The sequence below is a fragment of the Euleptes europaea genome, chromosome 18 (assembly GCF_029931775.1).
Source record: "Euleptes europaea isolate rEulEur1 chromosome 18, rEulEur1.hap1, whole genome shotgun sequence".
Lineage (NCBI taxonomy): Eukaryota > Metazoa > Chordata > Lepidosauria > Squamata > Sphaerodactylidae > Euleptes > Euleptes europaea.
The window spans coordinates 38,924,809-38,936,638 of record NC_079329.1 but is presented as its reverse complement, the minus strand read 5'-3'; the positions used below and the strand labels follow the sequence as shown (position 1 = coordinate 38,936,638).

Below are 11,830 nucleotides of genomic sequence, written 5' to 3'. Positions count from 1 at the left end.
CCAGACGGGCCGCCGGCCAGTGGTCGCCCCCCACCCCCGGCCGCTTTGGGACCCCGCGCCTCCCCCGCCGCCACTCGGGCTGCCGGCGCCCCGGAGCAGGGGTCCGCCTCCCGCCCCCCGCGGACGCCGCTCGCGCCGGGGAAGGGGCAGCCCGGCCAAGGACGCCAAGGGCGCCGGCGCCTCCCGGGGGCCAAGCCAGGGCCGGGCGGGGGGGGGGTCTCCGCCCGGGGGGGGGGGGAAGTGGCAGCCGGCTTGGCGCGCCGCGGCCCCTCCCCTCGCCGCTTCCTCTTTCGGGGGCGGGGGGCGGCCGCCTCGCCGGCCCCGCCTCGCCCCCGCCGCCTGCCCTGACCGCCTGCCTGGGCGTGCAGGCCCCCGCGCGCCCGGCCTCGCCAGCGGAGACCCCCGCCCGCCCGCCCGGCAGGCAGGCAGGCAGGCAGCGCCAGCCCCCCGGGGGGCGCCCCGGCCCCCGCAGCCCAGCGCGCCGCTCGCCATGGGCAACGCGGCCAGCAGCGTGGAGGCGTCTCCGGCCAAGGAGAGCAGGGGGGCCCCCGCCGCCCCCCCCCGCCGCCGCCGCCGCCTCGGCGCCCCTGCCCCCCAAGCAGCCCGCCGCCCCCAAGCAGCCCCTGCCCAGCGCCGGGGAGCTGGAGGAGCGCTTTGCCCACGTCCTGGTAAGTCCCCCCCCCGCCGCCGCCGCCTGCCTCGCACCCTCCCCCTGCAGAGTTTCCCCCGGGGGTGGGGGGGATGCCTTTGGCCGCACCCAAGAGCCCCCCAGGAATGACAGCTCCTCGCCACGCCGCAGAGATCCCCTCCCCTGGAGGAAATGGGGGCTTTGCAAGGGGGCCTGTCTGGAATGGCACCCCACTGGGGCACCTGCCCTCCCCGGGCTCCATCCCCACATCTCCAGGAATTGCCCAGCCTGGAGCTGGCAACCCTACCACTGCTCTCCCCCCCCCCCGCTGGTGGCCGGGGGACCTCGCGACCCCACCCCCAGGAGACAATTACAGCTGCCCTTCATGTGTTCAGGCAGTGCAAAAAGGGAGACTTTCTCTCCCCCCCCCTCCCTCCCTCTTCTGCTCCCTGTTTCTGGCAGTGAGCTGACAGCATCTTCACTGGGGGCTCTTGGGCGTGAGGGTTTAGCGCTTGCCGGGTGGCATCCTGCCTCCACTGGAAGCCACAAGCCGGGCAGACGCCAAACTGGAAAACCGGGCCCTGGGTGACCTTGCCTGGAGCAGGGGTCTGATCCAAGTTAAAGGTCTGCAACTATGAATGGGGGGCGCGGGGGGGGGGCAGCTGCAGATTCTTTCCTCCAGATGGGGCGTTGCAGCTGGGGAGCTGGCCTGCCCTTTCTCGGGGCTTCCCAAGACCTCTGTGTTGTCCGTTGCAAATGCTGGGGTGGGGTGGGGTGGGGGGGGGGAGGCCACTGCAAAGCTGGTAGTCAGGAGATGTGGAGCAGGAGTACCAGAGGCCCTGTGATCCCCACAGCAAAGCTTCAGCCTCCAAGGCCACTGACCTCCACAGCACACATACTTATAGGGCCTGGCTCTGCTCAGAGTGGCTAGCCACAGAAGGTCCGTGGGTTTTTAATCCCACAAAAAGAGCATCTCGGGTGACCCTTCAATCCCAGAGGGGGACTGCACCAGACCCAAGCCCCTCTGCCCCATGGGGAAATGAGACGAAACAGCCCCACAGAGCCCACCAGACAATCCCAGCCCACTGCAGAGCCGGACCCAAACGTGTCCCCTTTCTCCTGGGCTCCAGCTGCCTCGGAGATTGGGATCAAGGCTGCATCTTTGCTCACTGCTAGGAAATTCATGTGTACGTCAAGTATCCTGACATGAGCTTTGCAAGTGTGTGTGTGTGTGTGTGGGGGGTGATAGAGGCATGGATGGATCTGTAGCCCTCAAGTTGGAAGGGTTGCTGTGCTCCGGTAGATCCGACTCTCCCTCGTACACTGGACTGGGGAAGATGGCTATCTGAAGTTTCAGGGAGTGAAATCTTTCCTTGGGTGGGAGAGTTGGATTCGATCTCTTCTGATTCTCAGTTCAGATTGGTTACCCCTGAACATCTTCTCTACTCCGCTGTGTTTGCAGGGTGCTTAGTGAACAGTGAGAAAGTACCCCCCCATGGTCACACACATGGATGCACACCATGTATAGTGGCCAAAGTAGGACTGGCTGCCACCCTGCCTCCCCCCCCCCCATAAAAACTAATCTTTGAGTCAGTCACTATTTCTCAGCCTACCCCTCCTCACAGGGTTGTTGTGAGGATAATAGGGGCAGGGGACAACCATGTACCGTTCCCCGAGCTCCCTCAAAGGAAGCATGAGATTAAAAATATATTAGGTTAGCCCACGTGTGCCTGAAGCCAGGGGTGGCAGTTTCTCCGGATTTTGGTGTGATTTTATACTAAATATATAATAGCATGTGTTACATTGCAAAAAAAATGATTAATGTATTTTTAAACCACTTCACTGCATTTTTTTAAAGGCTGATCATTCACACTTGGGTGTCATTAAATAAAACAGAGCCCTTTTGAGAACTTGCCCTTGTGGGGGTGTGGTAAGCGAGGGGGGAATGACAGTTAAGCCGTTTAAAAACCAGGCACACCAGAGAGACAAGCGTCTATAATTAAACTGCAGTAGAAAGGCTGTCAAGCAACAGAGGAAGCTCACCAAAGGGCTAAGGTAACTCAGGACCCTTCCCCAGGACCGTTGCGGGCTACTTTTGTTCACAGATTTATTGAGTGATCCATCGTGGCTAAACCTGGAGAATAAGCCGGAAGACAACTGCCAGGGGATGTGTTTGGATTGGGCCCGTCTCTGTAGGTGCAGGATAGGGATTAGCAACGCATCTGGCCCTCTAAGTAACACCACTTAGTCCCCCCCCCCCATTGTTTTCCAGTCCAGAGTTGAGAAGAATGCATTGGGGCACAGGGGCTTGCCAGCTCTCCTCTTTGGAGATAGTAGGGGGTGCCTTGGTATGCCACCCTCCACTCCTTATTCAAAGAGGGGGCCCGGTAAACTGAGTTGCTGATCAGGGTTGTAGGGAAAACCTGCAGTTGACCAACCACCTGTGCCAGAAGTGCAGAAAAGAAGTGAGCCTTGGTACCCTTCATTGGAAAGCATTTTCAAGATGTGCCACCCAAATGCAAAACAGTGGCGTCTTTCGAACTTGCTGAGAGAGGTTAAGGATTGAACTAAAGCAGAGAGTGAAGGCAAGAGACGTCTCACATGTAGTATCCAGGGGTATATTGCTTGTGAACATGGAGGTCCTATGGCCTTTTTTATCCATCACTTCTTTCCAGAAACTTAGGGGGAAGTGTATATAGTTCTCCTCTGTTTCAAATTGGAGCCAGGTCTTTGCTCTAAAATCTGTTTTGGGTCTCCTGGTCCAACCAGGAGTATGGGAAGTAAGACGGGATGTGAACAGCGCCTTCTGTTTGGCACGGTTTGCCACCAATGAATCCCTGAACAGGTGAGGTTATCAGAAGGAAAGACTTTCTGGTCAGAGGTTGTGACTTCCAGGTAGTCTTGACCCTACTGAAATTGGTGTAGCGTCATGGTTAAGAGGGTGGGCCATGAACTAGGAAACCCCCATTTTGAATCTCAGCTTGGTCATGGACTCATTAGGCAGCCCGGGACAAGCCATGTCCCTTAGCATCAGCCCCCCCCCTAAGAACACAGGAAGAGCCCCCAGGAGTGGAATTGAGGGGTCCGTATGGTCCAGCGTTTTTTTTCCAGCTGTGACTGGCCCGATTTTTCTGGGGAGTTTACAAGCAGGGCACGAAGGCAAGAGACTTCTCACATGCAGTGTTCAGGGATACACTGCTTGTGGACATGGAGGTTCTATTTAGCTTTCATGGACGTTTCTTCCACTAACACTTTCTTTAATGTCTAAGCTACTGGTTTAATGTGTATCATTGTTGTACAGTTACTGAGATAATGTATACAGTGCATTACATAAGAACATAAGAAAGGCCCTGCTGGATCAGACCAAGGCCCATCAAGTCCAGCAGTCTGTTCACACAGTGGCCAACCAGGTGCCTTTAGGAAGCCACAAACAAGACGTGGTCAGCATTTAGGCATTGTCAGCATTTAGAGGGGAAAACCACTATAACAGTTAGCTTTTAATTTCTAACAGTAATGAAACAAAGGGACATCCCCCCCTCCAAACTCCTTTGAGTTCTATGTATGGGGGCTTAAGAGATTTTAGTTAAGTTGACCCCCTACCACCATGCTTCTCGCGCTCTCTCGCATATATATTCTGCTGGTTTGCTGAAAGTGGTGTGGAGGAGATTGGGTGGGGATCTCAGCTGCCCCCTGACCACTCAGAGGGGAGAAGTTATGTGGGCCACCGTGCACGATTTGGGTTGAAGAGAAGAGAAAGCATCATTGGAAATGCTTCCTTGTTTCTTTCCTTGCAACGGATATTTCTCAAAGACGTGCGACGTGCAAGGGAGATGAGCTCACAGACATCTTAAAGTCCAAGACAGACAATCCAAACTCACCCTGAAGAGGAAGAAATACAATATGCTAATAATCAACAATTAAATCAGCAATTTGGCACTCCCTTGCCTTGCCTGGCAGAGCACCTTGCCGTACTTGGTAGGCAGAAGCCCGCTCTGGAGGAGGAAGCCCAGGTTTTGCATGGAAATGTTGCACCTCTGCTCCCTCTTTCTTATGGTTTGCTGAGCAGTGTAAGAATGAGACAATCCGGGGCTGATTCAAAGTATGTTGTTGCTCCACGTGAGCTAGTAGCCCTAGCAGTGATGCATGCTTGGGGGCGGGTGCCAGTCCTTGGCAGCCAGCCAAGCCCCCCTGGTGCATCTTTGCCATCATCCCACCCCACACGGCTGCATGGGTGGCTTGGCTGGGAAAGCATCCCTGTTCCCCTCTCATTTTGACTGTCTGTCGCTTCTTTTCTCCCCCCCTCCGCTCCACCCCCTGCTGTCTGTGCCCTGCCTCTCAGACCCCTGAAATGCAAGGGGTCTCTCTCAGCCAACAAGGCGCCTCTGGGGAGCTATCTTCGAGGCCTTTACATAGCTGGGGCAGCGGCCCGGCTTGCCCTCTCTGACTGGGCCTGCCAGCCCTGGGTGGGGTCATGGAAGCTAAGATCAACAGGCAAGGAAAGTCACCCCCACCCCAACAGCTCAAGGGCCCTCGCTGCTTCTGCCCAAGAATCACTTTACGTTTGCCTAATTTTGCATAGATAAGTCTTATGGGACAGTTTCTACACATATCCGGCATGAATCTCTCTCCCCCCCCCCCAAAGATCTTTCCTGAAGTAATGCTTGGGTTGTTGTTTTTTGCCGTCACACCACAACTGACTTATGGTGACCCCATCATGGGTTTTTCAGAGCAAGAGACATTCAGAGGGTGCTTTGCTGATGCCTGCCTCTGCTTAGCGACCTTGGACTTCCTAGGGAGTCTCCCATCCAAACATTGACTAGGGCCAACCCTGCTTAGCTTCCAAAGTCGGATGAGATGGAGCTAGCCTAGGCTATCCAGGTCAGGGTTCAGCTCAAGTTGCAGCTGACTTACGGTGACCCCCTCATGGGGTTTTCAAGGCAAGGGGCATTCAAAGATGGTTTGCCATTGCCTGCCTCTGCATGGACTTCCTAGGTGGTCTATCCAAATACTGACCAGGGCTGACCCAGCTTAGCTTCCAGGATTTGACAAGATCAGGCAATCCAGGTCAGGGGTGATCGTACATGGATGTAATTCACTGGATTTACATGCTGTGGAAGGGCCCCGTGCCCCCACTCGGGTTGCTGTCCAGGAAGGGACTTGTGGATCAGCCAACTGTTCTACATATGCAGCTCTGAGAATTCGGCAAGTCTGTGGTGCAGAGAATACCCCAAAAGTTCCCACCCTAGAGGATGAGAAAGGAAAGAAACACCTGGCAGTGAGTTCCACAAGTCCCCTTAATGGCGTCCTAGGGTGCTAAGTGCCCCCACCCCTGTTACAAAGGTAGGGCAGTACAGATTTGGCATGAACCCAGCAAAAGTATAACATTTGAATTCAGATCTCTTCTCTTTTGGAAAACCTGTTTTGGGTCCTTATGGTTCTTCACATGCCCTTAGGGGCAAGAAAGGAAAATGTTTGCACACAGAAGGCTAATAAAAACAAACCATGGCTTGTTCAGGAAAGCCATGGTGTGTAACTGTGAAATATTACGTTACTCGCTGTAAGACATCCTTTGTTTGAAATCGTGACCTTTTCTCCTCCCCAAACATCACAGTCTATTAGAATATTCCAGAGAAGCCCCTGAGAAGTTCCCTCCTACTGGAGGTCTGCCAAAGTCTGCGCTTGAGTCATGTCAGACATTTTAAAATTTAAGCAGGCTTTTAGTCGTTAGGTACATTTCAGCGTTTATCTTTATTTCATGGGCTCTAATGTTTGCCTTGGTAGGGGCAGGGGAGGAGAACCTAGGGAGGAGGCTGTCTTGGAGCCGGGTTCAGAGACAGTGGAGTTCTGGTCTGCCTGGTTCATCTCACTTTATTATTATTATTATTATTAACCACATTGATCTTCTGTTGTCCTTCTGCTGAGCTCGGGGTGGCATAGATCCTTTCTCCTTAGAACAGCCCTGTGAGGAGAGTGAGGCTGAGGGGTATAGACTGGTCCAGAGCCACACACCACAGAGCTTCATAAGAACGTAAGAAGATCAGAAAGGCCCTGCTGGATCAGATCCAGGCCCATCAAGTCCAGCAGTCTGTTCACACAGCAGCCAACCAGGTGCCTTTAGGAAGCCCACAAACAAGACCACTGCAGCAGCATTTATCCTGCCTGTGTCCCACAGCACCTAATATAATAGGCCTGCTCCTCTGATCCTGGAGAGAACAGATATGCATCATGACTAGTAGCCATGGATAGCCCTACCATCCATGAACATGTCCATTCCCCTCTTCAAGCCTTCAAGGAAGGGTGAGGACATAACATAAGGAAAGCCTTGCTGGATCAGACCCAGGCCCATCAGGTCCAGCAGTCTGTTCACACAGCGGCCAACCAGGTGCCTCTAGGAAGCCCACAAACAGGACGACGTCAGCAGCACCATCCTGCCTGCGTTCCACAGCACCTAATAGGCATGCTCCTTTGATCCTGGAGAGAATAGGCATGCATCATGACTAGTAGCCATTTTAACTAGTAGCAATGAATACCTCTTTCCTCCATGAACATGTCCACTCCCCTCTTAAAGCCTTCCAAGTTGGCAGCATTCACCACATTTGGGGGCAGGGAGTTCCACAATTTAACTGTGCGTTTTGTGGAAAAATACTTCCTTTTATCTGTTTTGAATCTCTCACCCTCCAGCTTCAGCAGATGACCCCGCGTTCTAGTATTATACGAGAGGGAGAAAAGCTTCTCTCTGTCCACTCTTTCCATACCATGCATAATTTTAGACCTCTATCGTGTCTCCCCTTAGCCGCCTTCTTTCCAAGCTAAACAGCCCTAAGCGTTTTAACTGCTCCTCATAGGGCAGTTGCTGTGTGGCTAGCCATCATGGATTTGAACCCAGGACTCTCCCACTCCAAGCCCAGTGCATCATACTGGCTCTCAAATGAGATTGTTATCCACTGTAAGCCTCAGGGGTGTAAAGAGAATCCTAAAAACAATAATGTATCTTCCAGGTCCCAGGTCTGTCTACTGTACCGTCCCTGGCTGCTAGAACCAAGGAACCCTGTGGCTGTTCGGTGCAGCCCATTCACAACCCAAGACTTGGCATTCCAAGCCTGTTGGGAGAGAGATGTGAAAATACAAGGCTCGCTAAATATCCTTGGCAGATGCTGGGCTGAAAAATGGCAAAAGCCCTTTCCCGGCTTCGCACAGAGCTGCCAGCAGCATCCTGGATGCAAACTCACCTTTGCAGCCAGAAGCACTCGTGACAGTTTTAGACTTTGGAGAGGCAGACAGTTTCCCTTCCTGGCCAATGACCCTCCCACAACTTTTCAGTCTTCTCTAGCTCCCAGTTGGCTTTCCTTCTTGGATCATGGAATTAAAGAGCCAGTGTGGTGTAGCGGTTAAGAGCAGCAGACTCTAATCTGGAGAACCGGGTTCAATTCCCCACTCCTTCACATGAAGCTAGCTGGGTGACCTTGGGCCAGTCACAGTTCTCTCCGATCTCTCAGCCCCACCTACCTCACAAGGTGCCTGTTGTGTATGGAGAGGGAGGGGGGGAAGGCCACTTTGAGACTCCTTATGGTAGAGAAAAGTGGGGAATAAAAACCAGCTCTCCTCCTCCTCCTCCTTTTCTCGGCCACGTTTGTTAAGTGAAGCACTTCTGTAGCATTGCAAGACCCAAGCAGGCCAAGACTGAACTGGCTCTCCCAGCACTGAAGTTGGGCTTCGTTGCAAAGTATGATGTTAATCCTCATGGCCGTCAAAAAACTTTAGAATAAATTGACAAGTTTTGAATACTGTTCAAAAAGCAAACCTCAAAATGCTGAGAAGAGTTAACCCAAATTCAGTAACAAGAAAAAAACATAGTTGTACAGTCTCTATAAAATATGCAAATTAAATCTTGAGCATTTGTTTGCAATAATTTTACTCTGCTTCTTCTCAAACCCTCTGTTTAGGACTAAGAGCGGCAGCGCAAGGGAGGCTCCTTCTCCTAAGTAGGGGGGATTTGCTTCCACCAGCCCTCTGGCATTGGAGATTTCGCCAAGCATTGCTCAGGCCATTTCAAGCCTGACTTCAGAGCCATGAGGGATTAGAAACTCACTTTCAGAAAGGAAAGGGTTCTGAAATCAAACGTTGTGCTTGTATCGGATCTGCCCCACCTTCGCTTTGTAACCCGAGGCTGGTCTGTGGTTGCAGGAGTCTTATGGGGTGCCAGATGTTTCCTTCCTTTTTGATAGCCTAGCTTGGGAACTTGCCTACCTTTGGGGGCACTCTTCCCAGGGTGGGCTTTCTGGATGCCTGCTGAGGTTTGTCAGTTGCTGAATTGGACCACCCCCTGTGACTGAGTGCAAAATTCTGTTGGCACTAATAGTTTCCTCTGGGGATTTCCTGCTACTAAGGAGGATCTGGTTTCCAGGGTTCCCCAGCAAGCTTCGTCCTTCCTATGCGGCAACCTAATTTTTACCCTCCCTCCTTCTCGGAGTGAAACAAAATTCTGACTCAGTCAAGGTCAGAGCCAATGCAAGCCTGGGCTGTCCATCCCAAAATAGCTTATATGGGCGTTTTTTTTTTCTGAGCTAGTGCCAGGCAATCTCATTCAGTACGGGAGGGGGAAAGATGGGAGAGAACCCCCAGGCTAGCTGCAAGATATTAAAAGGGGTGGGGGCTGAAACCAGTCACTTAAAGAGAGCCCGGAGAAAAGAGATCCCAACCATCATTAAATCTATTATCTGCGACTCTTTGAAAATACAAAAAAGAAAAGAGATTTTACACTCTTCTCCCCTAAGAACTATGGGATTGGAAGAGACTGGGCCCCAACTCCATGTCCCAATTTTTCTTCCACCAACCCATATAATCCTGACTCCACTGAAAAAAGGTACCTGCAGAGCCTTAGGCGCCAGGTGACATGTATGATTGAAGCAAGCCTTGTACAGTCAGGGAAGGCAGAAGGAGTTCAGCTGTTAATTTAGCTTTTACACCAGGGTATTAATTGATTACATGTAAGTATATTTTCCTTTTTTGCAGTGCGAAGGAACTTCTAACTCAGCACACAACCACTCATTGGTAACAGGAGAAGCCATTCTTAATATTAATTTTTCCTATCCCATTACAGTAGCACTCAAAACCAAAATACCTTCAAATAACTAGGAGAGTCCTTAACGTGCAGTCCCATCTGTTTAAAATTGGGCCTAATCAATGCATTCATAGCCAAAGTTCAGCTCATCACTCTCCTAGTTAAACCAAAGGCAGAGCAGGTTTGTCTCTAAGCAGACAAATATTTTGTCGTGTCTCAACTGACACATGGCAACCCCAACCATGGGGTGCTCGAGGCAGGAGACGAGCAGAGGTAGTTTGTCATTGTTTTCCTCTGTGTCGCAACCAAATCCTAGTCATGGCTGACCCTGTTTAACACCGAAGGCCTGATGAGCCTGGGCCAAGCGGGGCTACTTGTTTGTAGCAGAAGAATACAAATGCCCAGTGCCACTTGCAAGTCTCCCGGCATTTATTCTAGCACTCCATCAGATGCGTTAGAGTCTATGCCTGTTAGGTCAATGCTTCTGTATTCACAACAGAGAGGAGTAGAGGTTAGATGTTACGAAAAGAGGCTGTTTAAAAGAAGAGCTTAATAAAAAGATTAAACGGTTTACTCTGAGGAGGCAAGGTTGTTAGGAAGAGAATGGGTGGCAAAGGAAGTTGTTCATGGCCAGTTGTTGCTGAGGTGGGGAATCTTGATTTGAATAAGCCTCCACATTTTGAGCTGGTGCTGGCCCTGACGAAAGTTTTTCTTACGCTTATGAGAGCCTGTTAGGAGGCCTGAGAGAGGAAATGAGCTCTTGCAAGCAGCTTCTGCCTTTCAACTGCTGCTGGGCTCCAGTTGCTAAAGCAGGGCCTCTTTGCCAAACGTGACTCTGTTTAAGGAAACGTGGCAGGTGAGCAACAGATCACAGCTAAAACAAACCAGGGATGATCTCCAAAGGTAGTTAAAAAATACATCAGCCTCTATCAGGATGCCCCCCCCATCCTGCTTTTTGTCTGTATTCACAGTTTGTTCTAGTTGCTGTGATCTTGGTCTGTCCGTTTTGCAAAAACAGAGACTTATTACTGTTTCACCCATGCATGTAATCTCGTTTTGACTTCCTGAGCATGGCTTGGGGGCAGATGTGAGAATGGGCTTCCCTGACAAGCGTTGGTCATTTTTTCACGGAGGTTTGCTGCGGTTTCAGTGTTGTTTTGCTGTGCTGCTAATTTTTGATTTTTCATGGCTGTTCTGGATTTGACCATAAAATTCGCAGCATCCCCGCAGCATCTCAAACCTCTGTTGGTGCGATCTTTGCGTTTGCCCTGCCCTTTCTGTTGCAAATTTCCATGAAAAACTCCCTGGAGTCGGATCTATTCTCCCCGCCCATGCAGGCAAATTTCTCCTCCCTCCCCGTGACTCGCCACGCATGCGGACAGTTTTGCCTTGGGTTTGCCACTCTTTAGATGTACATTTCCCCATTCAACTTCTCAAAACTCTGCTTTGGGGGCTTATTGTTGAGTTTTGAGAATTCAGATGGGGAAAATGTGCATCCTGAGAGTGGCAAATCCAAGGCAAAACTCCCGTCACCCTTCTGAGGAGGGGTGGCCAGTCTGCTCTGGGTCTCCCTCCTCTCCCACCCCCCATGCATCCTGTGCATCCCCAACCTGGTAAAAGAACAGAACAAAGAAACTATGGAAATCTTGGGAAAGTGTGCAGATCGGCATGCTGCAAAGGGAAGGGAGAGTGTGCATCCAGAGAGCTGCAAATCCAAGGCAAAACTCCCCATACATTCGGTTGCATGAAAGTGGAGTCGAGCGGTTTGGTCTCCTGAGCGCTCGCCACCTAGGCTCGCCCCCAAGGCTGCCAGCCCTCTTGGATGGAAGTTCCTGGCACTGGACGGCCGGAGCTCTACTGGGGGGGGGGGCACAACGATGACTGTCTGTCAAAGTCTGGGAAGTGGGGGGAGCGTGGCCAAGTATGGGGGTGGGGGGAAACGGGGAGCATGGTAAATAGAAAAATTATATAAGGGAACCAGAGGGACTGGTGCTTGTTTTTTTTTTTGCGCTGGGGCCGTGTCCACAGAGGTGAACCGCACAAGGTAATCCGCTGGGTGGAGTTGGGGCGGAGTTGAGGGCGGGCATAAACAATGAGCTTGTCAGAAGGGGAGGGCTCCAGCAAAGGGGCAGACCAAACCA

The 11,830-nt window shown here is 52.0% G+C and overlaps 1 protein-coding gene across 1 annotated transcript in view; it reads left to right on the top strand.

Annotated features, from left to right (window-relative positions):
• Positions 1-490: 490 nt before the first annotated feature.
• The window catches only part of FMNL1 (formin like 1), a 91,876-nt gene continuing 80,536 nt past the window's right edge, over positions 491-11,830 (top strand). Inside the window, 2 exon segments of the mRNA XM_056863320.1 lie at positions 491-562; positions 564-668. Coding sequence (XP_056719298.1) covers positions 491-562; positions 564-668 — 177 coding nt within the window.